The sequence below is a fragment of the Neofelis nebulosa genome, chromosome 5 (genome assembly GCF_028018385.1).
Source record: "Neofelis nebulosa isolate mNeoNeb1 chromosome 5, mNeoNeb1.pri, whole genome shotgun sequence".
Taxonomy (NCBI): domain Eukaryota; kingdom Metazoa; phylum Chordata; class Mammalia; order Carnivora; family Felidae; genus Neofelis; species Neofelis nebulosa.
In genome coordinates, this window is record NC_080786.1 from 53,969,170 (window position 1) to 53,994,400 (window position 25,231).

Genomic DNA, 25,231 nt, shown 5'->3' on the forward strand with positions numbered 1-25,231 from the left:
GGCAGCACAATTGCAAACGTTTAGTCAAATTAAAAGCATTCTTGCTTCCCCTTACAACCTTATGGTTACTTTCGCGGGGATCCGTTCTATGTTAGCCCAGCAGACAATGTGATATCAGCATCACCTCTGTAACTATATAAAAGCACTCTTACACTTTGTGGCTGTATCGCACACACACACGCACTATGGCTCTTAAGTATGACACGGTTCCATTGGTGCATGCCAGAATGGAGGGCTGTCTGCATAAATAGATACCGATATAATCACTAAGTGTGAGACTTGATAGAACACTATGGTTTCCATGGATTAAAAAATGTGAAAGAGGGGTGCATGCCTAGGCAGTACAATTGGTCAAACGTCCGACTGTGGCTCAGGCCATGATCTCATGGTTCATGAGTTTGAGCCTTTGAGCCCTGCATCGGACTCTGCGCTGACAGTGCAGAGCCTGCTTGGGATTCTCTCTCTCTCTGTCTCTCTCTCTTTCTCTCTCAAAATAAATAAACTTTAAAGAAAAATGTTTAAGTGTGAAAGAAAAGGAGAATAGAGATGAGCTTTCCTTGAACTAGAAGTTCGCAAACCTATTTAAAGTAAATATCTGATGCTGGAGCCTGGGGTGTGTATTTTAAAGACTGCAGGAAATTCTGATGCAGCCTGTCAAGGCTGGCAATTGAGAACCACTATCTTAGCCAGCACTGTGCTATCAAATATTTTATTCTGCTCTGTTTAATATTGTGCCCAGTAGCCACCTGTGACGGTGGAGCTCTTGAAATGCAGCTAGCGTGACTGAGGAGTTGAACTTCTAATTAATTAATTTTTAATCGAAATGTGAATGGCCACATGTGGCTAGCAACCACCATTTTAGAACAGCTTTGACCGATAGTACCCTGCCTTCACTTGGGGGTGAAATGAGGCCAATTTTCAGCCCACCCTTCCAACAGGGTGTGCGTTTCATCACTGACGAAGTGATGCTCAGGTGACAGCTCAGAGCTTTCACGTGTAACTTCTGGGTACCAGTGGCAGCAGATGTGGCTCCAGAACCTCTCATTGGGAGGTTCAAGGGCCATCTTGCCTTCCACAGCCACACTCAGTCACGTGAGCTGCATTTGGTAATATCATTGGTTCACCAGAGTCGTCAGCCTGCTGCTCAGAACATCCGACGGCCCTGCTGCCAGCCCCAGAACAGAAAACCAAGTTCTCATTGTCACCCCAGGATTTCTAACTCATTATGTTTGTTTTTGTAGTTGTTTTATTTTTAACTAAGGAAATCATTTCTAATCTTCTCCCCTGTTGTTTAAAGGGTTTAAAAGTTCAGCATGGTGAGTTTTTATGGGACTTTTATGGGAAGCCAAGTGTTGTAAACATATCCAAATTATCACAGTAGTGTAGTTTCCCACATCCTTTTCCTATGCACACCAACCTGACTTCTCTTCAAAACGCGAAACAGATGGGCCCAGTTAGAATCCTCCAGCTATTCCAGGCCCTTTGTTAGGGTTGCTCATGTTCTGGACCTGGAGAGATAAGGGTAGCTCTCGAACAGAAGCAGTAGTCCCCATCAAGACTATAAGCCGGATGCAGGCAGGGGCTGCGATCACCCATCCTGGGCTGTGTTCTGTGTTGTAACGTAGCACCTGCCATCTCATAGAGGCTCAGTGCATATTGGCTGAATGAATTAATATTCTTGCAATAGAGAAAGTGGGCCGAAGGGACGATATACAGAAGAGAAGACACGATCCGGGGAAAGGCCACATTTGGGATAAAAGTGATTTGATTTAGGACAGAGTGCTTGCCCTCCACGACTTTCCTCTAGCAGGTAAGAAGAAGGATTACAGCACCAAATAATCTAGTTCTGTTCCGGTGAGAATCACTTTGTACCAGCGTGGTGAGTTCCTAGACCCGTGATCCTGAAAGGCTCTGAAGAACTGAAATTGCTTGCAGAGGTGAAACCAGGAAAGATTGGTTTAATTTCAGCTCCTCATAATTCAAACGCTCTTGTGCTGTGGCCTATTCATGTTTCATCTAAGGTTGCAGTTCTAAGAAACCTAGCAGTTAGGCTATGGTTGTCCTGTGTCTGCCCACTTATCAGCATTTTTTATTTTCCTGAAATTTTAGGCACAGAAAAATGAGAGAGAATCTATCCGACAGAAGTTGGCACTTGGAAGCTTCTTTGATGATGGCCCAGGAATTTATACCAGCTGTAGCAAAAGTGGGAAGCCAAGCCTTTCCTCTCGGTGAGTGTTCTTTTGAGTTGATTTTCTGATATGTACCTAATGGATTTTGTCATCCGACTATACGTTTAATAAAAGATACCTTTTAAACCCTTGAGTATTTTTTTCCCCATAATACTACTACCTTTATTTGGATTCTAGACAGACCCCTCCCCACCTGTTGGGTTTGTTTTTTGCTTTTTAGTTTTCGCCCAGCCACTTGCGGTCATATTTCTATATTTCATTTTTTGTCCTAGACACAATTCTGATTTTTCTCTGTGATGGGGGAATCAAGCCACATTCTTAATCAAGCTGGCTGGTTGCTTAGAGAAGTGTGGCAGACCACCAGATTTTCCATTAAGCAGTCCTGAAGCATCCAGCATCACCCCCCTCTCTGAAACATTTGATGGCAGTGAACACTGGTAACTGAGAAATACAATTCCCACTTTGATCGTTTGATGTTTATTGCAGTGCTTAACCTGTCCTCCAGGCATTATTCCTTTATCTTAATTTATTTCAGGATATCATTGCTCATTTATTGTAATTTATTTCAGGATACCATTGGTCATTTGCATAGCTTTTAATTCCAGTTAGGATATATTAAAATTCTAATTGTACCTAGAAAACAGGGCTGTCGACCAGAGCTTCCCAAACTTTAATATGCGTATGAATCGCTCCCTGTATAAATACTGGCTATATTTGCCATGTTAAGCCTGGTGTGGGAGACACATGATAACGTTCATGCATTTATTCAACCAACAGATTTCCACTCTCCTTCCTCTGATGTCCAGAATTAGACACTTTAATGTCTGCTTAAATCTATTCTATTTGGCTTTCAGTAAGCCTTGTACTTCAGTCTGATCCTTAGGGACTCATCTGAATCAGCAAAAATCAGAAAGCACACACACACTCCCACATACACACATGTAGGAGTCACTGCTCTGGGTTCAGACATGGAGACGAGAGTCACAGTCACAGCCTCTAAGCCTCAGCCGGGTGCCTATCAGATCTCTTAGAGTTCCCTCACTTTTCTCCCGTGTCATTCCGGAGCCAGAAGGTAAGCCTTCCCTTTGCCGGAAAGCACCTCTTTCCCCTCCTAGTAAGGATGTGGCAGGAGGAACCCTGGCTTAGGGACCTGCAGACCTGAGGATTAGTCCTGGTCAGTTTCTCATTTTGAGACTTTAACAAATTCCATTCTACCATGCCTCTGTTTCTTCATTTTTGTAAAATGAGGAGATTTGACCATATGTATAGATCTTTTATAGCTTTTCTCTAATATTCCCCAAAGCACCAAAGAGTTTGCTTCTAGAAACCCCATCTCTCTGCTCAGCAAAGTCATATTCATCTGGCCCAAATGGAAGGTTTTTGTTTTTAAAAATCAAAGTTATATACACACAAATTAACAATAATGATTGTTAATTATTAAACAATTAACAATTGTTTAATTGTTTAAAATTAAATTAACAATTTATTGTTAAATGAACAATAAATTAAATTAACAATAAATACAAGGTGTATAATAACAACACAAAATAAAAGTAACTGTCACCTGTCCCATCTGTCTCTATCTTGTCCTACTCTCCAGAAACAATAACTTTTAACTCTTTGACTGTTTCTTTTGGTAATTTACCTGTATACCTCTAAGTAAAATGCTTATTTTCTTAGTCTTTTAAACAACCATCTACCAACTGCCAGGTATAGAAAATTGTGATTCAAGTCCTTTACAGCCCTCCCACAGACAAATCTGTGTATTCCCCCCATCCTCCCTTTATAAATGTCTCATAATTTGGGGTCAAATAACAGTTCACTGTTTACATTATGAAGATCATAGATTATTTATACTGAACCATGTAGTAAACTGTGATTACTTGAGAAACTTTAGTGTTTGTCTTGAAATGAAAATTGCCCCCATTTTTCCCCTTGCCAGGCCATGGTTTTGACTGCTATATTATATTCCACTGTGTGAATATATTACAGTTTACTCAGCCACTCTTCTGATTATAGGCATTGAGTTTGTCTCAAAGGTTTGCTCTTATAAACAGTGCTGCTTATAAACACTCTTGTACATGTCTCCTGCTGTCCACGTGCAAGAGTTTCTCTTTGGTGTTTACCTAAGAACAGAATTACTAGGAAAACACGTGAATGTTCATATCTAGAAGATAATGCCAAAGGTGTCCTCCAAAGTGGTTGCAAAGTGGTTACACTGTGACCAACAATGTTTCAGAGATCCTATGGATCCATAGTCTTTCTAACACAATATTGTCAATCTCTTTTACATTTTTGTTAATTGAATTGGTATTAAATGGTATTTCATTGTGTTTATTAGCCGTCTTGGTTTCCCCGTCTGTGAAATGTCTGTTTGGGTCTTATGTCCAATTTCTGTTGGATTCATTATGCTTTTTAAAACTGATTTTATGGGATGCTTGGGTGGCTCAGTCGGTTAAGCATCCAACTTCGGCTCAGGTCATGATCTCGCGGTCCGTGAGTTCGAGCCCCGCGTCGGGCTCTGTGCTGACCGCTCAGAGCCTGGAGCCTGTTTCAGATTCTGTGTCTCCCTCTCTCTCTGACCCTCCCCCGTTCATGCTCTGTCTCTCTCTGTCTCAAAAATAAATAAACGTTAAAAAAAATTAAAAAAAATAAAAATAAAACTGATTTTATCAACATTTTATAGTCATGATACTAATCCTTAATATATTGTATGTATTACAAATATCTTTTCCCAGGTTGTGGCCTGTCTTTTTGCTTCCTCACTGTGTCTTTAATGACCAGAGTTCGTTCTTATCAGACTTTTATAGTCCATGTTTTCTGTGTCTTGTATTAAAAATCTACCCCAAGGTTCAAAAGACATTAACCTAGATTTCCTTCCAAGAGTTGAGAGTGTTGATTTTTTTAAAGTCTGTAATCAGTCAGGAGTTTATATGGTTATGGAGATGTCTAATTTCATCGCTTTCCATTTACATGACCATTTTTTTCCATCCTGTTTATTAAAAAAATCTGTCTTTTATTCACTGAGACGACAGACCACTTCTGTATATACTATACATTAATGGGAATACATTCTGTTTCATTAGTGTTTCTATCCCTGCACCAATACCATAAAGTCTTAATTATTGTAACCTCAAAATAAGTCCTAATATCTGGACAGGCAAGTCTCTTTCCTCTTCTTCTTCTTCAGAAATATGCTAACTCTTCTTGCTTTTTATTCTTCCATATAAATTTAAATCCTCTAATCAAGTTCAACAAAATACTCTCTTGGAATTTTGACTAGAATTGCATTGAATCTATAGATCACGTCAGGCGAGAATGCATTTTTAGAATATTAAATCTCCCTACCCATGAACATGGCCTTTCTCTCCCTTATTTAGATCTTATTGAATATTTCTTGATAAGGTTTTGTAATTTTTCATGTAGAGATGTTATACATCTTTCGTAGTATTTATTTCTAGATATTTGACATTCTGATATTTTAAATTCTCTTTTATAATGAGTTCTCATTGTTTTGCTGCTGAACAGAAATGCAGCTTACTTTGTATACTAATCTTATATCCATCCACTTCATTATACTGTTTCTATTACTTTTCTGCCCTCCCGTTACTTATCATAAAGTTGTCTGTAGATTCTTTTGGATTTTTAAACAATATCATCCAAAAGGAGCAGCTTCGTTTATCATTTATTGCTTTCCATTGCTCATTCCTGTTTTTTTTTTTCTTTTATTGTATGGGTTAGGACCGTAATATATTGAGAATCAAAAATGGTGGTAGTTAGGGGCACCTGGTTGGCTCAGTCAGTTAAGCATCCAACTTTATCTCAGGTCATGATCTCACAGTCCGTGGGTTCGAGCCCCACACCGGGCTCTGTGCTGACAGCTCAGAGCCTGGAACCTGTTTCAGATTCTGTCTCCCTCTCTCTCTGCCCCTCCCATGCTTGCACTGTGTCTCTTTCTCTTTCTCTCTCTCTCTCAAAAATAATCATTAAAAAAAATGGTAGTAGTTAGAATCTTTAGCTCATTTCTCATATTAAATGGAACACTTCTAATGTTTCCTCACTTAGGGTGATGTAAATTTTAGGTTTTCTTTAATGTTTCTCTTTATGAGTTAATTATGTTTCCTTATATTCATAATTTACAAAGAATTTTTTTCATGAATAGGTATCTAACTTTATCACATGCTTTTTCTGCATCTCTTGAGGTCATTAAATGATTTACTCTGTTAATATATTAATCAATTACATGTATAGTTTAAAATATTGAACAATCCTTGCATACCTAGTATAAAGCAAAATTTGTTGGATTTTTTTCAGATAGTATTGAATTTTTTGTGTAATGTTTCATTTAGGATTATTACATTTATATTCTTGAGTGACATGGGTCTGCTGTGTTCTTCTCTTATAGTATTTTTTTCCTCACTTCTGTATCAGGACTGTGCTGGCTTAAAAATAAGTTGGCTACTGTTCCTTCTTGCAGTGTCTAAGAAAAGTCTGCATAATATGCTGTTTGTCACCTGTATAACCATCTGGGCCTGCTATTTACTTTGTGTATTTGCTTTAACTGCTTCCTTTTTTGGAGGATTTTAAGATTGTACACGCTTCTTACTTCTTCTTGAGTCAGTTCTGATGGGTTGTATTTTTCTAAGATTTTGTCCATTTTGTTTAACTTTTCAAAAATTTTTGAAATGATACTTCCTCATTTTACTGTAGATAATTAATTTTAGGTAAATTGTTTAAGATGTTTTCTTCTGATTTCTACATTGTCCATGATTTTTTATGAGTTTATATTTTGTTTTGATTTCTCTCCGTCAACAATTCAGTGTAAAATGCTAAATGCTATGGGCAAGCTCTCTGGTTGGGCTTGGTGACATATATTGTTTCCTCAGAGAGACCTTCCCCTGACAGTTTCCTCTCCTCTTACCATGCTTATCCTCTTTCTCTGATTTGTTTTTCTTTGTGATCCTTATCACTACCTGATATCATATAATATATATAATATACGTACATGTATATATTGTGTGTATGTATATATGTGTATATATTTTAATCCATTCTTTGTCTATATAGGCTCCAAGAGAGCAGGTCTTTGTCTGTTTTGTTTACCACCATAACTCTTGCCTAAATAATGCCTAATATATAGTTACTGAATATTTGTTGAATTAAAGAATGGTGAACTTCCCCTTAGAAAGGTCAAATAAAAATGCAGCTATTTCATTAGGGGGCATCTACATAAAAGTATGGTCTGTAAGTTGCCACAGAGAACTCTCCAACCTTGTCCTGAGGAGCTTTGAGCCTGGCTGCCAGTATTTTAAGACTCTAGCAGGGGAATGGTTGAAGGTTCAACATGTAGACTGTTACTTAATTCCCTTGATGTCAGTGAAGGGTGCTCCATATGACATGTTAGCTGTGTCTGAGTGTGCCATGTTTCAGAGCTCCTCTGATTCAACCTCGCAAGACAGTAAACTTCCTCATTCTGCCAGGCCACAGGTAGACGGGGCCAACAGAGGGTCTGATAGTCCTTCCAGTTTGTTCAGTCAGTTTTTCTTTGTGTGTAATCCTACCCCACTCCCCTACCTTCAGGTGGACCTGAGCGTGTCTGGACTCTGCAGTGCAAATAAATGCATGGGCTTCCTCTACCAGCCATCTGTGCAAGCACCCAGCAAATTGAAATGTTAACTCAAGTACCTCTCACCCATCCTCATTTTATCTTCCAACATTTTTTCAAACTCTCTTGTGCACTATTATCTCCTTTTCCACTTTCTTTGTCCGAGGAGGTTTGTACCTTCTTTCTTCTCTTAATATTATCTTACTAGGATTTCAGAAGAACAAGTTGACAAATGCCCATGTTCAAAATGCCATGTTGAACTAGAAGTATCATGCAGGTTTTCATTATTTCTAATGGCTGAAGTATCTTCTCAAATAAAATCCTGTGCAGAAATCCCGTGTGTAAAACAAAGCCATCTTCCTTTGGTTCTGGATAACCGAAGAAGAGGGTCTGGGATATCCCTGCCCAGAAAATGCCTCCCCTCCTCATTTCCCTTCAGTGCCACTCTGCATGTCCTAGCTCCAGTGCCCCTCACCAAGCCTCCATTTCACTGCCTCTCTCCATCACTCCCTACATGCCTCCAAAGCCCACCTGAAACTCTTCAGGCAGAGCAAGCTTGGAAAAATCACTGAGTCATCTACCCCTGTGGGAGACACAGCTATCTAAACATATATGTACTTCACAGTCACTCATAACAAGCTACACTTGTTGACTTGCCATAAGGAATATTATTTATATCCTGGGTTTTTTTTTTCAGATGTTTTCATCTCCACATTCTGGGATGAGATCATACTCTGTGAGAACACAATGACTTTTTGGATACCCTTTTAAGACGATGGCTAATGATGAGACTTAATGTTTCTAAGAAATACCACTTTTTCCCTGTAAATTGGAAGTCTGCAAAGACTATCATCCCCTCCTTGTCAGCAAAATGTAAGAGAAAAGCCTCAGGAAATGTTCAGTTGCAGTTGTATAACCCACCTTCCCCATCCCTGTTTTTCTAACCTATTACAATCCCTGAAATTTTTCACTGAGCTAGAAATACCTCACCTCTTACTTACAAAAGGACTTGAAGGATGTTAGAACTTTCAAGCCCACTAATACGGTGCTCCAAAATGCACCAGAGTACATGTGTTGAATTATTAGCTAATCAGAACCGGGTAAATCTTTTCGACTGGGTGATTCCAAAGAGCTCAGGGCTCCATTTTAAATGAGGCCAAGGGCTTAAAATTAATTGGCCAAAAGCAATACATTCTGAAGTGCTGAGCCTACTTTTAAGACGAGACCCACCCCAGTTTTGGGACCTTTGGCAAAATAATAGAATTCTGTTTATGTATTTTAAAGAACATGCATTTACCTGTAAGAATTAACTTCATGCACTTTGTGTGGAAAATCATGAAGTAACAGAAGGGTCTTCTGGGAAGACATGTTTGAGCTGCTCCTGCAAGTGTAAGTCCTTCTTGATTGTCTTTTGCATTTCAGCCCCACTGAATTTTTCTAATTGGTGCTGTCTCCCAGAGCACTTTTTCAAAGAGTGACAAGCTGTTAAATGTAGGCTAGGCTTCCAGTAATCCCATAAAGACATTTCATGCCTAATACTGCAGCAAAGGAATTTTTTATATTGCTTCATAACTCAGATTATTAAATTTGACTTATACCAAAATGTAGCAAATATAGGAAATGCCATTTTTTTCTTTCTTCAAAATCCACACATAATCAACCTTTTCAAACTGAGACTTTATGACCTTTGTTATTTTTTCCTATTTGAAAATGTTTCAGCGAAAGCTTTACAAAGGCTTATAGGGAAATGAGGAAAGTGAATTACCTACTATATTTTTGAAATAGGTTTCTAAGAAATATTCAGTGTAGTCATGTTCTTGAAAAAAATATTCCTTTTCTCTTACTACTAGTATTATACTTTGCTATAAAATATTTTTCATTGACCACATTAATCTTGAATCATCATTATATTTTGGATTCTGAGTTTATATAGCTCAGCATTATTAAAGGAATGCAAACTGGCCTGGCTGCTATGAGAACAGAAGACAGAGTGGTCATTAGTAATGGACCTCTAGGAAACCTTTCATTTTTCAGACATACAACCTGATCTGACATTGTAGAGAAAACATGTGCGGCCTCCATTCTCCTTTTCTCAGAGTAACCACAAAATAAACCTCTCTCACCTCTTACCCTACCCCAAGATAGGTTTTATTTGCATACATATAAATAGAAATACAGCTTAATGTAGTCTTTTTCATAAAGTATACGATGGGAAGGTGTAGCCAAAATAGGCTATACGCTTCTCTCCGAACATTGTAAATATTATGAAAAACAGAAATTCCCCAGAGAGCTTTTGAGCAGCTGGTTTGAATAATGATTACTGTTTACTCATCTCAACCATTCCAATATCCGCAACTCATTTCTTTCCTGATCTTGTAGGTTTATTGGTGAATGACTAAGACAAGACCAGTAATAGATACCTACCACCTTCTTTTGTGTTTGGTGTGGGGATAGGGGCCGGGAAGGGGGGCACCATAGCCCAGGGGGTTGTATCAGCTAGACAGATAACAGTGATCCAGAGAGGCTTGAAAGAAATTGACTCGCAGGAGCTTTGAATATGAGGAACTGAGAATCTGTATATATAATCTGCCACGGAATCCCAAGTTGAACAAGCATCATTTTGCCAGGAAAGTGAATCATCCCTTTGTCTCTAACAGTAATAATTTTTGTACTATTTCCTGGAAGAAATAAGCAGTGTAGTCATATATACCCAGCATGGGTGAGGTTGTCTTACTTCAACACAGTGGAATTTGCTTTCACTGGCATCTTTCTTGAATAGGTGCATATGGTCACAACCTATTTATAACATGTAGCATATCTTTTAAACTTCATCTCAATCTCGTACATGTGAACTAATAATTTGCTTAGGAAACCCTTCATGTAAGTAATTCCAAGATACACGTCACGGTAAACGGTAGTTTACAAACTATTGCATACAGAAAACCTATCATTTTTTTATGCCCTCCTTCAAGGATTACCTCTACTTTTCTAAAATATCACCCAATTTTAAAAGTGAAGCAAGATGTGAAGTGGGTCTTTTGAGGAGTAATAAGATTAAAATGGCAAAACAAATTTAATTATGTAAGCAATTCTTCTCTTTCACAAACCCGAAAGAAAAGCAAATTGGTATTTGTGAAATTTTCTTTGTCTAATAAATAGCCTCACTTTACAATAATGCCGATGACCCCAGTTTAATTAGGTTCAATTAATTTTGTGCAAGCGAAATTTGACATCTTGCTAGAGGCAGAACCAGCTGTACCCTGCCTTATGAATTTTTTTATTATCACCAATGAGAATTCAATTGTCGGAGCTATTGCGAAAGGGTGGGAGGCAGGGAGGAAAAGGCCACAGGGCTGCATTTTATATTTAAAAATGGCTCCAGTGGACAGCTAAATGTTTAATTAAAAGAGCTTCTAGGAATGATTTTTCATTGGCGCATCATCTTTGACAAGTTATCATGACTTTATTACTTTATTACTGCGGTTTACGCTCCCTTTGGACGGTGCTTGCACACATGTGTGTGGACACACGCAGTTCACATGAAGACCAGACTCCTTTGAGAGTTTACAGAAGATTCGCTGCTACAAGAAAACTCCCACTGACTACAAGTGAGCTGTGTCATCTAGAGGTTTAACACAGTCCTGTTGTCCAGTCTTAAAAAAAAAAATTTCTGTGCCCTTCAGAATGTTCCTTAAATTTCTTTTCATGTCTCTGAAAAGAGAGAGGGTGCGCACGCCTGAGGGAGGAGCAGAGAGAGAGAATCCCAAGCAGGCTCCGTGCTGTCAGTGCTGAGCCTGATGCAGGGCTCAAACTCACAAACCTGAGATCATGGCCTGAGCCAAAATCAAGAGTCAGACGCTTAACTGACTGAGCCACCCAGGTGCCCCTCCTTCAGATTGTTCTCGTTCGGATTATTACGTGTATTAAAAACCCATGGAAGGGGCGCCTGGGTGGCTCAGTCGGTTGAGCGGCCGACTTCGGCTCAGGTCATGATCTCATAGTCCGTGAGTTCGAGCCCTGCATCGGGCTCTGTACTGACCGCTCGGAGCTTGGAGCCTATTTCAGATTCTGTGTCTCCCTCTCTCTGACCCTCCCCCGTTCATGCTCTGTCTCTCTCTGTCTCAAAAATAAATACACGTTAAAAAAAAATTAAAAAAAAAAAAACCCATGGAAGATATTTTGAAAAACCAGTCAATTGAATGGTGATGCATGCCTCCTTAACACTTAGAATTATTATTTTAGTTATTGAAAGAAGCCTTCTAAACTTACTTGGATATCCACTTTTATCACTTATGTCTTGTACATACAAAAAAAAAAAGAAAATGTGTAAAATACATTGGTTAAGATAGTCCACTTTCAGAATCCAATTATTCACTTAACCACTTTCCCTCAGAGTTGTCCGTCTTTGCTTTTCCCCACAACATCACCCTCTGTGCCCTCGGGAGATGCTGTGCATCACCTTTCAAGCCACTGGCCCTTCATCTACAGGTTTTGATGCTGGAGCTTTCCTGTTCTTATCAGAAGGCACGAATATCTGAACTGCCAGAGCCCACATCTTCATTAGTGGTCCTTAACTGATTTGTTGGCTGAGGGGGCTACAGCTCAGTGAAACAGTCATGCCACGAGCCGCCTGGGTGGCTGAGATCGTGAGACAGCTGACGTTAAAGACGCCAAAATATGAACAACCGTGCTTCATGGAATCAATGAAATTCAGCAGATCTACTGCATTCTTTTTAATGACTGCATATAATTTGAGTGACCCCACATGAAATCATGAAAGAGAATGTCTTCAAGATAAAGCTTACTCTACAACCAAGCCTAAATAGTAGCCCCAACTGTTTTGAAACATGATATAAAAAGTGGTGAAAGCAGTGATTCAGTATTGAAGAGTGTAAAAGAATTTGCTGTGGAGAGTGTCTCCAAATCCAGTCATACTCCTCAAACACATGCACAGGCATGACTCTCCAACTGCCATGTCTTTACCCCAGACACAGGAACATGATCACCCAACTCAGGAAGCAGCAAGCAGCTGAAATTCATCAGCAGGTCAGATGGATGCAAGTTTAAACCCAGTCCGGGCCGAGAGGAGTAATTAAACAGTCTGGCTTTAAAAAGACAGACATTTAAATGTATATCAATTACTTCTGAGTCTGTAATCTACTGCAGATCCAAGGGGGGAAGAAGGGGGCCCAGACCGGGCAGGGAAGGGATGTGAACGGTTGAATCAAAGAGTCCATCTCCAGAAATGTTCACTTATAAGAAAATGTTTCTTGCTGCCCTTCAAGAGGATCTCCCGCCCCCAGCCCCCTGCCAAGAACAAAAGCCCGGCCTGACTCATATGTGACTCATGCTCCGTGCATAGCCTCCATTTGAGTCAGACACACAACCATCCTCTTCCAGCTGTCAAACATTTAATCCTACTCACCTTTTCTCCAACACACAAGGGCTAATCAGCTCATCCATTCTCTCTCCTTTTCCCTTTTTAATTCCCGCTGAATGCCCACACATGACAACTCAAAGGAGCTCAAAAGAGAACAATTCGAAGTCAACTGAATTCCTTCCACCAAAAAATATCTAGGTATATTTCCTGCCATTTTTTCTATGCATAATATATCTTCACATTTTTGTTTACAAAATTGAAATCATAGTATATGTACTGTTTTATAGCCTGATTTTTCTTCACAGTATATCGGGAACATTTGCCCATGTTCATAACTGTTTTTCTATCATTATATTTTTACTAGCTACATAATGGCCATCATATATTTTACTGTAGTATACTTAATCTCTTCTTGTTAGATACTGGAATTGTTTCCAGTTTTTTGTTTTGTTCTTGTTTTGCCTTCTTTTTTCATCTTTTTTTTCTTCCATTCATGGACTTATTCTATCCTTCTTAAAGTGCCCTGGCTTCTCAAAACAGACTCTCACAGAGTAAAATACCAGCTCTGTGACCTTGTATAATTTAATCTCTGAGCCTTAGTTTTCTCATGTACAAAATGAGGGTCATAATGCTTACTTTATGTGTATCTGAGGAGTAGAGGGAATATATATGAAGTGCCTTAGCACATAGTAGATGATCCAAAAATGTTAACTCTTTTTATTTCAGAGTGTAAATTGCTTAGAAATCATTTGGCTTTGATTAAAATGTAAGTAGACCACATTTGGCACCTAAGAGAGATGACTGTTTCATTCCATCATTATTCTAGTATCAGAAGAAGCCTCATTCTGGTCTTTGGTTCATGGTAGAAAATATTTCTGGTGAAATGCATTTTTCCATCATGAAGATCCTATAACTCCAAATTGAATTACATCTAAGTGGTCATTAGTGAAGAAACTGGAGGACACTGATGTGAAATTAGAACCAACGGCTGTCTGGGGAACGCAAGTATTTATAGCTCTCGAGAGACTCGGGTTAGGATCCAGGGGCTGTGACGCTTCACCAAAGAGAAGCTGGGGACGGCTAGTTCTCCTTTCTATCAGTTAATAAGACTCTGTGGCCATGTGGTGTTGGATGCTTACCAGCCATCATGTGGACATGTACAGATGGAAGGTCCAGATCTAGCCTTAGAAAAGGGAGCAGAAAAAGAGATTATGTACAGGATTAGGAGAAAGAAAAAAACCCAGAGCAGTCCATTTACACTCCAGTCACCTTTGGAGCTGCCAAATGCCTGAGTCCTAGAAGATATGGGGTCAGGATGGGACATAAAGAGACATGATGTCCTCTCTTCTCCCCAGTCCTCTGTTTGGCACATAGTTTGAAACTACCGCTTACTTCTCGGGACACATGCCTGCTGGAAGGTAGGCTTTCCCATCTCTCCTGCATTTATTTCCCCCACCCCTGCTTCACCCAGACGTCCTTTCTTCTGTAGTTCCCGCTCGGTCACCCTTCTTGGTTAACACCTTATGTAGTAATGAATGTCCAGGTAGTAAAAGTATTCTTTTCTCATATCTAATATAGGGAGTGTCTACTGAGTGTTTTTTGAGTTCTTTTCCGATGCTCTATATATTCCACATTTCTGTTTATACATTATGATTTAATGATCCAAGCACTTGGTACCTGTTAAAAGACCAGGTTTTTGTTCATGGCTCAGCTACTAACTATGCATCCACTTAATATAGGGGCCCTTAACTATAAAATGCCTTCAGGGGTCAGCAGGAAACAAATGATTGAAGTAGCCCAGATAAAAGGCAATAGGGAGTAGTGGGGACTATAGAAAACTAGAAACTGTATGCCCTGGCGAAAGCACTAGCCTATTGGTGCCATGGGGTTCGCGGAGATGTTATCACCTGAAATAGATGAATGAATGAGTGAACAGTTCAATCTCCCTTTTCTAATATAAAAGTCATTTACAGCACTTTTGTGTGAGTGTGATGGTATATGTTGGACCAGCACCATTCACACCTGTTGTGTAAATATCAATCTTTTTTAAAAGTCCAATAAATTATCATCCCATGCATTACACACCACTTAGCAAAAGAAATGAACACAATCCTACTAAGGTAAAAGAAAAAATAGCATTTTAGAATAGTGTTTTCACAATAACAAATATTGGGCAGCAGAAGAGGAAGGGGTCAGGGTTTGGGGATGGGAAAAGTCTTTTATTAAGGACTAGCAGCACCTCATTTTAACCCATCTCAGCACATTCTGTAGAGACACCGTCACACCTTGAGGACATCTGGAGCTTACTGAAACCTCAATTGTGCCCTCATCCTTTCTTTATGACAAATCCTTAGAAAAAATGAAATGTGTTTACAGCTACCTTTGGGTAATTACAACCCACATTATCTATTCCTTCCCTTTTAAAAGTTTCATGAAATAGAAAAAGATATATTATAAAAATATGAGTGATTATTCATTATGTATAAAGCCTTTGAATAATGCATCAAAGATCCATTAAAATAAATGGAAATAACATATTTTAATGGCCCAGTCACAAACTAATTGGAGATATTGAGCAACAAATGATAGGGCAGGGCCAGTGGCTCTCACGGCATCTCTGGTTGTGGATAGAAGATGAGCAAGGTGTGTTTGAAATCCACAAGCGTATGGGAAGTTCCTCCTCTCTCTGCTTCGTGAGGAAAACCAAACAATTGCCTTAGAATTATATGCAACTGCAGGAGGTAGAAGTCCTTTAAATCCTTTAAATTGCCAGACATACAGACAAGATGTAATAAATCCAAACCTGAGGTTAAGTGTAGTATGGGGAAAAGGGCCCTGGATTCAAAAACCAGAGGTTTGGCCTGTTGTCTCTTGCTTTGTGACCTTGTACCAGTTATCTGTTGCCACAATGATTATATATAATTAAAAAAAAAAACCACCACATCAGTGACATACAATGATAAACATTGATTTCTGCTTAGGAGCCTGTAAGTTGGCTGAGCAGTTCTGCTGATCAGAGCTGGGCTCAGATGTACCTGCAGTCATCAGATGTACCTGGTGAGGTACCTTTGACTGCCCTTGGCTACACTGTCTCTTGCATTGCATATGGGGCTTAGGTGGGGACAACTGCTGATTGAACTCTGTGCTAGGAAGTCACTCATTAGCCAGCAGGCCAGCCTAGACTTGTTCTGAGGGCAGTGGCAGGGTGCCCTGAAGGGGAGACTTGGAACTGGAACACTGGCACTTCCTATGCATCCTGCTGGCAAGACACAACAGGAGGCCAGCCCAGGGGTGGGGAAATAGACCTCATCTCTTGACAGGAGAAGCTGCAAAGTCACATTACAGAGGCGGCAGGTGCAGAGAGGGGAAGAATTGGGACCATTTTAATAAATCAGGTGGTCAAGGTGTGGGGAACTTACTTGATTTCTCCGAGTAACTGTTACCTTGCCTGTTACCCACAAGTGGTTGCACAGCCCAAAAAGAGAGTATAAGCAAACATCATTTTAAACTCCAATTCATTGCAACAGTTCAAGTGAAGTTAATTAAGGAATGATGTAGGGGGTAAAAACCAAAGAATCTTAAACACTTCTGTGTAGATACTGCTGATCTAAGCTGGTACTGGGAGATTGCTATTTCAGAAACACTGGGGCACCCAAGTGGCTCAATCATTTAAGCGTCTGACTTCAGCTCAGGTCATGATCGCATGGTTTGTGGGTTCAAGCCCCATGTCCGGCTCTGCACCGACAGTGCTGAGCCTGGTTGGGATTCTCTCTCTCTCCCTCTCTCTCTGCCCCTCCCTGACTTGCACTTTCTCTCTGTCTCAAAATAAAGAAAGAAACTTTAAAATCAGAAACAGCAAGTAATTCTGGGATTCACAACTAGCCTCAGAACAGCCCAGACCCAGTCACCTCAAACCAGGGCCCAGGACCAAGGCCAGATTCACAGTGGCTACCACACAACTTCAAGTCACGGCAGACTTTAGGATCATCAATCACATCGTTTCTCTCAGGGAATAAACTGGTCTTGTCCTTGTATTTTGAAAAAAAGTATTGTCTTTATACCAGATTATATTATCACTTGGCTACGTGCTCTTAGTAGTTAAAAACTTTTCACCTCTGCCATCCTGTCATTGTTGTGCATATTTTAATAATATCCCCAGCAATGGTAGTTGGAAGTCAGCACAAATGTTTTACAAGAAACAGTCTTCCTCACCCTAAAAGCCAAGGAGACGTTGGTGCTGAACATCCTGTCGCCTGTATGCCTTCCTGATGCTGGCCAGTAGGCACTGTCGCTAAGAAAGCCACTTCCACTCACATGGAGATGCCCAGAAGACACATTTCGTCTTTGTGTCTTCATATTCTGAGCATTCTCCATCCAGAACACCCTCTTTCCAGACCCCAGGGCTCCCTGTCAGTAACTGGGCTGCAGTGTGGGTTTTTCCCTGGCTCATGGTGCATAAGGAGAAGCGTTTTCCAGGAAAACCAGGACACAGACCTTTCAGATCTCCTATCGACAGGCAAGGCAGATGTCAAGCAGCCTTTTGCATGCAACGCTCCAGTAAATGCCATCAAGCAAACATCAAGCAAACATCAAGCAACCTTGAACTGGATACCTTAAATTATATCGCTAATTAAATGATGATGATCTTGTTTTGTTTTCACCTCTGACTGTGCCTGAGAGATGCAAGCAAGCAAATTCGCTCCCTGGCAGCTTGGATTTTGCAAGACTGGGTAGCCTGGTTGTAAGTGAGGCCAGATGCACTGCAGGGTGAGGGACGGAGGCCAGGGACTCCGGCTTGCAGGGATGAGCCTAGAGCAGCCAAGCTTCCCCCGGGGGTGGGGGTGGGGGGTGGGGAAGGGGCCCAGAACAGGGGTTATCATTTCTTGACGCTGTGACACAGAGGCCTTCGAGAGCGCCAGGGGCCCCACTCACCCCCCAGCCAGGCTGCTGCTTGAGATCAGTGATGGAGTTTCCCCGAAGCTGCCTTCATCTTAAAACCTGCTTAAAGGCTAAAGGCAAACAAATCCTTCTTGAAACCTGAGTCCATTTTAAGATGTCTTTACTAAAATCCCCTCTGAACCATTAGCTGATATGTCATATAATTTCCTTTCCCTGAGAGTAACATTCTTGGTGATTACCGCTATAAGGAATTATAAGTCTCACCCCATAAGAAGCTCTGTTCAGTTTCCCACGGTGATAATGTGGTACTAAGGCGATTTTCTGAATTTCTACCTGAGGTGTTTTTTCATTTCATTCTGACTTAGTAGTCAGAATCTTCCCCCCCCCCCTTTTTTTTTCCTTTGACTTTCCTGAGTTAGATATGCTGTATGGTTTGGTTGATTTAGGTTTGAGTTGATCCTAAGCACAAAGGTCATTTGGGGGCAGGACAACAGAATTTACAGCCAGACCTTTTTCAGAATGAAAATGTATATCCCTGGATATTTTAAACCTTATTTGGTAATGGTATCGTGGGTTATATTATATTTTTATAATTTGGGTATCCAGTGACAGACACTTCTTTTCAAGACTTTAGCTATCCAGTAAATAGAAAATGCAACATAATCCTAGATTCAAATTAGGTTTAATTTAAAATGTCTTTTTTCTTTTAAAATATGCTTTTAATGTGTTTTTTTCATTTGCAGTTTTACTTCCCACTGTTTTCCAATTCATATATCTTGAGGTTTATGTTAGAAATGGGTTGATTGGAGGGGTGGTTGACAAACTACAGAAAATTAATGTTAAAACTTAATTTATATGGGATCGAAGGGTAATGTGAACATACTAGATTTCTCCAGGGACAAAAAAATTCCAAAGGAAGAAAATTAAAAGGAGATAAATTCCAGCTCAGTAAAAGTCCAAGCTGCCTAACAGTTAAAGACAACTTGAGGACACTCTTTCAGAGGTATTCAAGGTCAGGCAAGGTATTCGAGTAAGTGACTTTAGAGGTCCCTTTACCAAGTTGCATCACCTTTAAAATTCTGTATTCCTTTGTCCAGGCTTTCAGAAAGTAGAAAAAGGAGGATAATGAATATGTACAGAGGACCTGCCCTGTGCCTCACTCTGAGCTGTTTTCATTTTTCTTACAAATCACTGAATTATTCACCCCATTTTACTGATGAGGAAACTGAGTTTCACAGAAGTTAAGTAAGGGGCCCGGGAAAGAAGTGAGGATTCAGAACCTAAGTCTGACCGACGCCAAGCTCCCTGCACTGATCATAGCAGAACCTGTGCCTTCTGCCTCCAGCAAGGGCCTGGCTCTTTAAGGCAGGCGGGGAACAGAGCCAGCCTGCTGAGGGGAAGGCTGCCTTTCCTTCCTGGACAGTAATTACAGTAATTACAGAAGGTACCAATAGGTGGCAGTGCATACATATAACAATGACGGTGCCTGTGTTAAATCAGTAGATTTTCTTTCTGGATTCTGTGTCATTTTCAAAGAATCACTTGATATGAGTCATCTGAGCAATTTATACAAAGCATCCCTACCCAATGGAATAGAAAAAGATACTAATGTCAACTACCAGATCAGTTACTCTCTACATTTCTCCCTGTGATAGTAATAATGCCAGAGCAATTCAGTGCTGGCTTCCTAAACCTGGCTTAGACGGTCTCCTTATGATCTCTTGCTGCCTAGGAGGTTCCTTCGCCTTTTCTAAGCTTATGCACAGACTGGGACTAACAGGGAATGCTTGAAAAATTACTTCTTTAGGGGCACCTGAGTGGCTCAGTCAGTTAAGCATCCGACTTGGGTCAGGTCATGATCTCACAGTTCGTGGGTTCCAGCCCCACGTCAGGCTCTGTGCTGACAGCTCAGAGCCTGGAGCCTGCTTCGGATTCTGTGTCTCCCTCTCTCTCTGCCCCTCCCCTGCTCACACTCTGTCTCTCTCAAAAATAAATAAAACATTTGGAAAAAAGAAAAATTGCTTCTTTAAAGACTCTTTATAGGAGAACAGTATTGAAACGTGTCCAGTTTCAAAAGAAAGTTAGGACACTGAGTTGAATCCACTGTCTGCCCTTGTGTAGCAGACACACAGCCGGTGACCCTCTGTGGCCACATCTCCAGCAACATCACTCATGGAGCTACAGGATTCACCACAAACATAATGAGCTCCCGAAAAGCCTCCACTTCTGAGGCTCTGTGTACGCGAGGCAGTCTGCTGTGTTACAAGGCTGTGCCTTCCTGACTGGGTTTGGGGCTTCCTTAAGTTTCTCTGGCACGAACCTGTGGTATATGTTTTTTTAATGACATAAATGGGCTCCCTTGGCTGGCTTTTGGCAATTTGCTTTAAGCGTAGTTTTCCTTCAGGCAATCCTAGTCTGTGTATCTGGGGGAAAAAAGGAGTCTTTCTTCAGGGAGCTGTGGCCCTGGCAAGCCGGCTCTGGTGAGCTTCGTTGAATTGTCCCCATCGGACAGGACACTAGATGACACCAGGCAGCTTTACTCTCCTGAGGACCCCATTCATCTTTATCCGCAGGAATGTAAACTCGGTGACTTGACACATTGCATTTGGCACAACTGTGTTTGGTATGGTGCTAGGTGCTACTATATGTGGATTTAAATTGTCTTTCACTTCACACGAAGTTGGTATGAAAAAAATAATATAATATTAGCAAAAGTTATCACTTTATCATTTATCAATTTCTCAACTCAGTAAGTTATCATTATTCTCCTTCAGTAAAAGTTACCATTTGTAAGTTGGGAGTAATATTGGTCACTCACTTCTCCGTGCGAAGAACACAATGAAACTGCTTTCTGTCAATGAAACCGGACGGCTCTGATGAGGGCCACCTGATAACAAACAGCTGAGTAGAATGAGTGTCCTGTTTGCTTCTGCCCAGCCTGCAGAGTGGGATGAACCTGCAGATATGCTTTGTCAACGACAGCGGCAGTGATAAGGACAGCGACGCTGATGACAGTAAGACTGAAACCAGCTTGGACACCCCCTTGTCTCCCATGGTGAGTCCAATACCACCAGAGCTGTGCGTGTGTGCTTTCCTGGACATTTAGCTTCTTTTTTTGTTGTTAGTCAGGAAAAAAACATGGCAGAGGTTCAAAAAGAAATGTCTCTTGCCATTTCTCGACATAGCATGCTCCTAAAATTTGACAGTGATTGAAAAATCACAAGGGTGATACAATAAGGAGACATAAGCACTTGTTAAAGTTAGCAACCACTTTCATATTAAACCATGAGAGAAATCACATGTGCCCTAATAATTTGTGCTAGATACCAATGCTTCCCCATCGGGCTTAGAAGTATTAAGCACAGACCAGCGGTAGGACACGTTTTAAAAGGCAGGGTGGGGATCCAGGTGAGGATGAGAAGGCCAGCACCCAGAGATGTTGCTCCGAGAAACCAGCAAGATAATGTGTGTGAAGCATTCCTTACTCATTCCTTGCACACATATTCCAAAAGGTGGCTTAGTGATCCCGGGACTGTATTGCTGGAATTCCTTCCTCTCTGTGAAGTCTCTATCACTTTTCTTACCAAAGATCAACCAACAGGAAACCGTGTTGGTCCATGAGCACAGTGCAACGTCAACTTCAATGGATACCTGACATCCCATCCAGAGAACACTCTAGAGAATAACATACTCACTGCCTTAGCTCTGGGTTACTTTTCTGTGTCTGATCACTTCAGGAAAGTTTTGAGACCACGAGCCAAAGAAACGTCTCAAGTTTGTCATAAATAGATTCTCCCTGTTGTCATGTTACTCTGCTAAAATCAGAGCCTGTTCGTGGCACTGAAGAAATAAACCATCTTTTTTTTTTTTTAATTTTTTTTTTAACGTTTATTTATTTTTGAGACAGAGAGAGACAGAGCATGAACGGGGGAGGGGCAGAGAGAGAGGGAGACACAGAATCAGAAACAGGCTCCAGGCTCTGAGCCATCAGCCCAGAGCCCGACGCGGGGCTCGAACTCACGGACAGCGAGATCGTGACCTGAGCGGAAGTCGGACGCTTAACCGACTGAGCCACCCAGGCGCCCCAAAAATAAACCATCTTTAACGTTACTTGAGATTGGTACAGACCAAATCAAGTGGCGAGTCGCATCGGTGACGGGGACCCTCAGTCACTCGAGCGGGATCAGGGAACACTGTAGCCCATCTCCAAAGATGGTACCTGAAAGCTCAGAAAGCTCAGGGCTGCTCTTTTTCCCTTCACAGAGCAAACAGAGTTCTTCCTATTCCGATAGAGACACGACTGAAGAGGAATCCGAATCCCTGGATGACATGGATTTCCTCACAAGGCAAAAGAAATTGCAAGCTGAAGCCAAAATGGCCCTAGCCATGGCCAAACCAATGGCCAAAATGCAAGTAGAAGTGGAAAAACAGAACAGGAAAAAGTCTCCCGTCGCTGATCTCGTAAGTAGCGAACACTGAAACGCCAGCGAGTGTTTGGTGGCTGCAAACGGTTGACGCTGTTCCAGTTCTTTCCCAGAGTTATGCAAACTTGGGTTTCTACAAGGCAGTTTGTAAAAAGTACTGTCATTGAGAAATATTTGAGTTCGTTTCTTTTTCCTTCCTACTGTATCACTGAAAGATACATAGCAACAGATTACACAAAAGTAAACTTTGTTCTTGGTTCATATCTACTTGTATTTCTTAGGAGCAATATTAGCTGTCATGGGCATATGTTAATGCCATTAAGGTAGTCCATTTAGAACCTATTGGTTCTGATGTGGCAGAACTCGCTGTTGTTTGGCTCTCATTCCCACCTTTCAGCGAAGACAGGATTGCATAGTGGATAAGAGCCCTGAGCTTGGGAGTCCAGCCCTGCCATTGACCTGCTGTGGGGCTCTGGGCAAGTTACATAAGCCTCAGTTTTGTCATCTGTAAAATGGGGATAACAACGCCTGTGTCAGAGCATGACTGGGGAGTTCCGTGAACAAAGCGTTCAAAGACACAGCACAGTGCTCCTAACACGGTACCAGTTGATGAATAACTGATATTATTAATTTTATCCATGTCATTCATATTCCTTGAGCTCCCTAGTCATTCATTTGTGGATATGACAATCGATGCAGGGTTGTCACAGCCTGTGTTCTAGACCAATCAGAAAGCTTTTGATTAGAGTAGTGTAGCATTTTGGTGCCATAGTGTCGTAGACAGTGTGGTGCGAGTGTGGGGGGCCTTCGCACGGGAAAAGTCAGCCTGGGAAGGCTCTGGAGCCCAGAACCTAAACTGAAGTGGGCGGGTGAGAGTGTGGTTTGCATTCAGTTTACCTGCTCTGTTCACACACCTCCGTTTCTTCCCTTTGTACCTTCAGCTGCCACACATGCCTCATATAAGTGAATGCCTGATGAAAAGGAGTTTAAAGCCCACTGACCTACGGGACATGACTCTTGGGCAGCTACAAGTGATAGTCAATGATCTCCATTCCCAGATTGAAAGTAAGAGTACGGTGTGCTTGGAAATGGGGGGTCAGATGTGAAATCTCGTGGGATACTACGACCTCCTTGATTCACTTCCTTTGTTTGTTTCATTGGGTTCCTCCTGTGTGCTGCAAGAGAAGGAAGAGAATCACAAGGCTCTGTTTTTGTTTTTTTACTGTAAAGGGGTCAGAAACTTGAAGAACTTTTCAAGGTTCATAGAGGTGATAGGGCCTTTCTATTCATCTCAGATCCCCAGCGCCTGACACAATGCCTCGTGTGTATGTGGCTCACAGCATCTGTTCCTGGAATATAATTTCGTAGTTATACATCATTGATTAGGCACTTATTCCCTCAACATAACTTGTACATACGTTCATGTTAGGTCTTCAAATCAAATTCAACTTATTTTGTGGGACTCGAGGTGGGGGAAATATGTACGACCGGTATGTGAAAATTACAGGACGGCAAATTATGGGCCTTCTTTCCTCCAGAATAAAGAAGGGCCTGTGACAGAAGTGTGCCAAGTAGGTGGTAAATGAGAGGTGCTCACTTGAGGTGGCTGCTTGTGCAGAGCACAAATGAGCCCGATGAGAGAGAGAACACAAAACATGCTTGCGTGGGCGGTGTGGTTAGTCCAACTGAACCGTGTGCCCTCCAGCCTCTGGAATGTGTGATTCTAGAAAATCCTGTGGACTTACAGATTAAAAACCACCTAAGAGACATGCCAACCAAATGCATTCAAACAAACGAACTGTAAAACATTTAAGACCAACGGAGGAATTTGTACACTGATGGAATGTTTTATTAAAGATGCACTTGTTTGTTACATATGCTGAAGGTATTGTGGTTATGCTAACTAAAAAAGAAAAAAAGAACTCTGTTTAGAGATACACACTGAAACATTTACAGATGAAGTAATAATATGCTGTCTGAAATTTGCTTTCAACTAATCTGGTAGGAGAAGGGGAGGTCGAAGAGTCAAGATTGGCCATGAGTTGGTGATTTGGGGAGCTGGTTGGATGCATGGGACATGAAGATTCATTAAATCAGTGTCTTTGTATCAATTCGAAAATTTCCATGGTAAAAAGTTAAAACCATCCTATGGGGAAAAAAATTTCCATGCACTACGTGGGCCCTCTACTGAGAGCTAGTATAAAAAGCTATCCTAGTGGAATTTTTTTTTAAATATATTAAAAAAAAAAGCTTCCCTAACAACATACTGAAAAAGATATGGACGTATTCAGAGTTAAGCTAATATGTTCAGTGTTGTTTTAAAATCAAGAGAAAGGGTTTAACGTTCTAATTAGGAAAGCATAGATTCACAGGTTTTTTTAAAAATTCTACTACATTGTAATTTCAGTTGAGACTAAATTACTAGGACTATTATTCTTTCAAGGATGTGAAAGGCCTTCTGATATTTTACCACTGAAATATCTTCCCTAGACTTCTAAATACTAAAATTGTCATCTAGCTCTTTTCAGTAGTAGATGAATTTAGACCTCTTTATATAATTTTTTTTCTCCCTTTTTTTAAACTGGAAACTAGTCTGAACTAAAGGCAGATCAATGCATCGTTTGAAGTCAGGATCTCTAAAAGCATTCCCAAGGAGGACCTGGCTGAATACTGAATACCTCCTTCCTTCCTTTTGTTTCTGGGCCCAGAGCTTTGCTGCTAAATGAATGTTATC

At 40.8% G+C, this 25,231-nt stretch overlaps 1 protein-coding gene across 8 annotated transcripts in view; it reads left to right on the top strand.

Moving 5' to 3' along the window:
- SCHIP1 (schwannomin interacting protein 1) overlaps positions 1-25,231 on the top strand; it is a 572,399-nt gene that overhangs the window by 541,914 nt on the left and 5,254 nt on the right. For 7 of the 8 annotated variants that reach the window (XM_058730338.1, XM_058730339.1, XM_058730341.1 and 4 more), the window contains 4 exons: positions 2,110-2,228; positions 21,011-21,128; positions 22,337-22,534; positions 23,439-23,562. In XM_058730338.1, coding sequence (XP_058586321.1) covers positions 2,110-2,228; positions 21,011-21,128; positions 22,337-22,534; positions 23,439-23,562 — 559 coding nt within the window. Of the gene's footprint in view, positions 1-2,109; positions 2,233-21,010; positions 21,129-22,336; positions 22,535-23,438; positions 23,563-25,231 lie in introns of those variants that run through there. The other variant, XM_058730346.1, reaches the window with a different exon arrangement.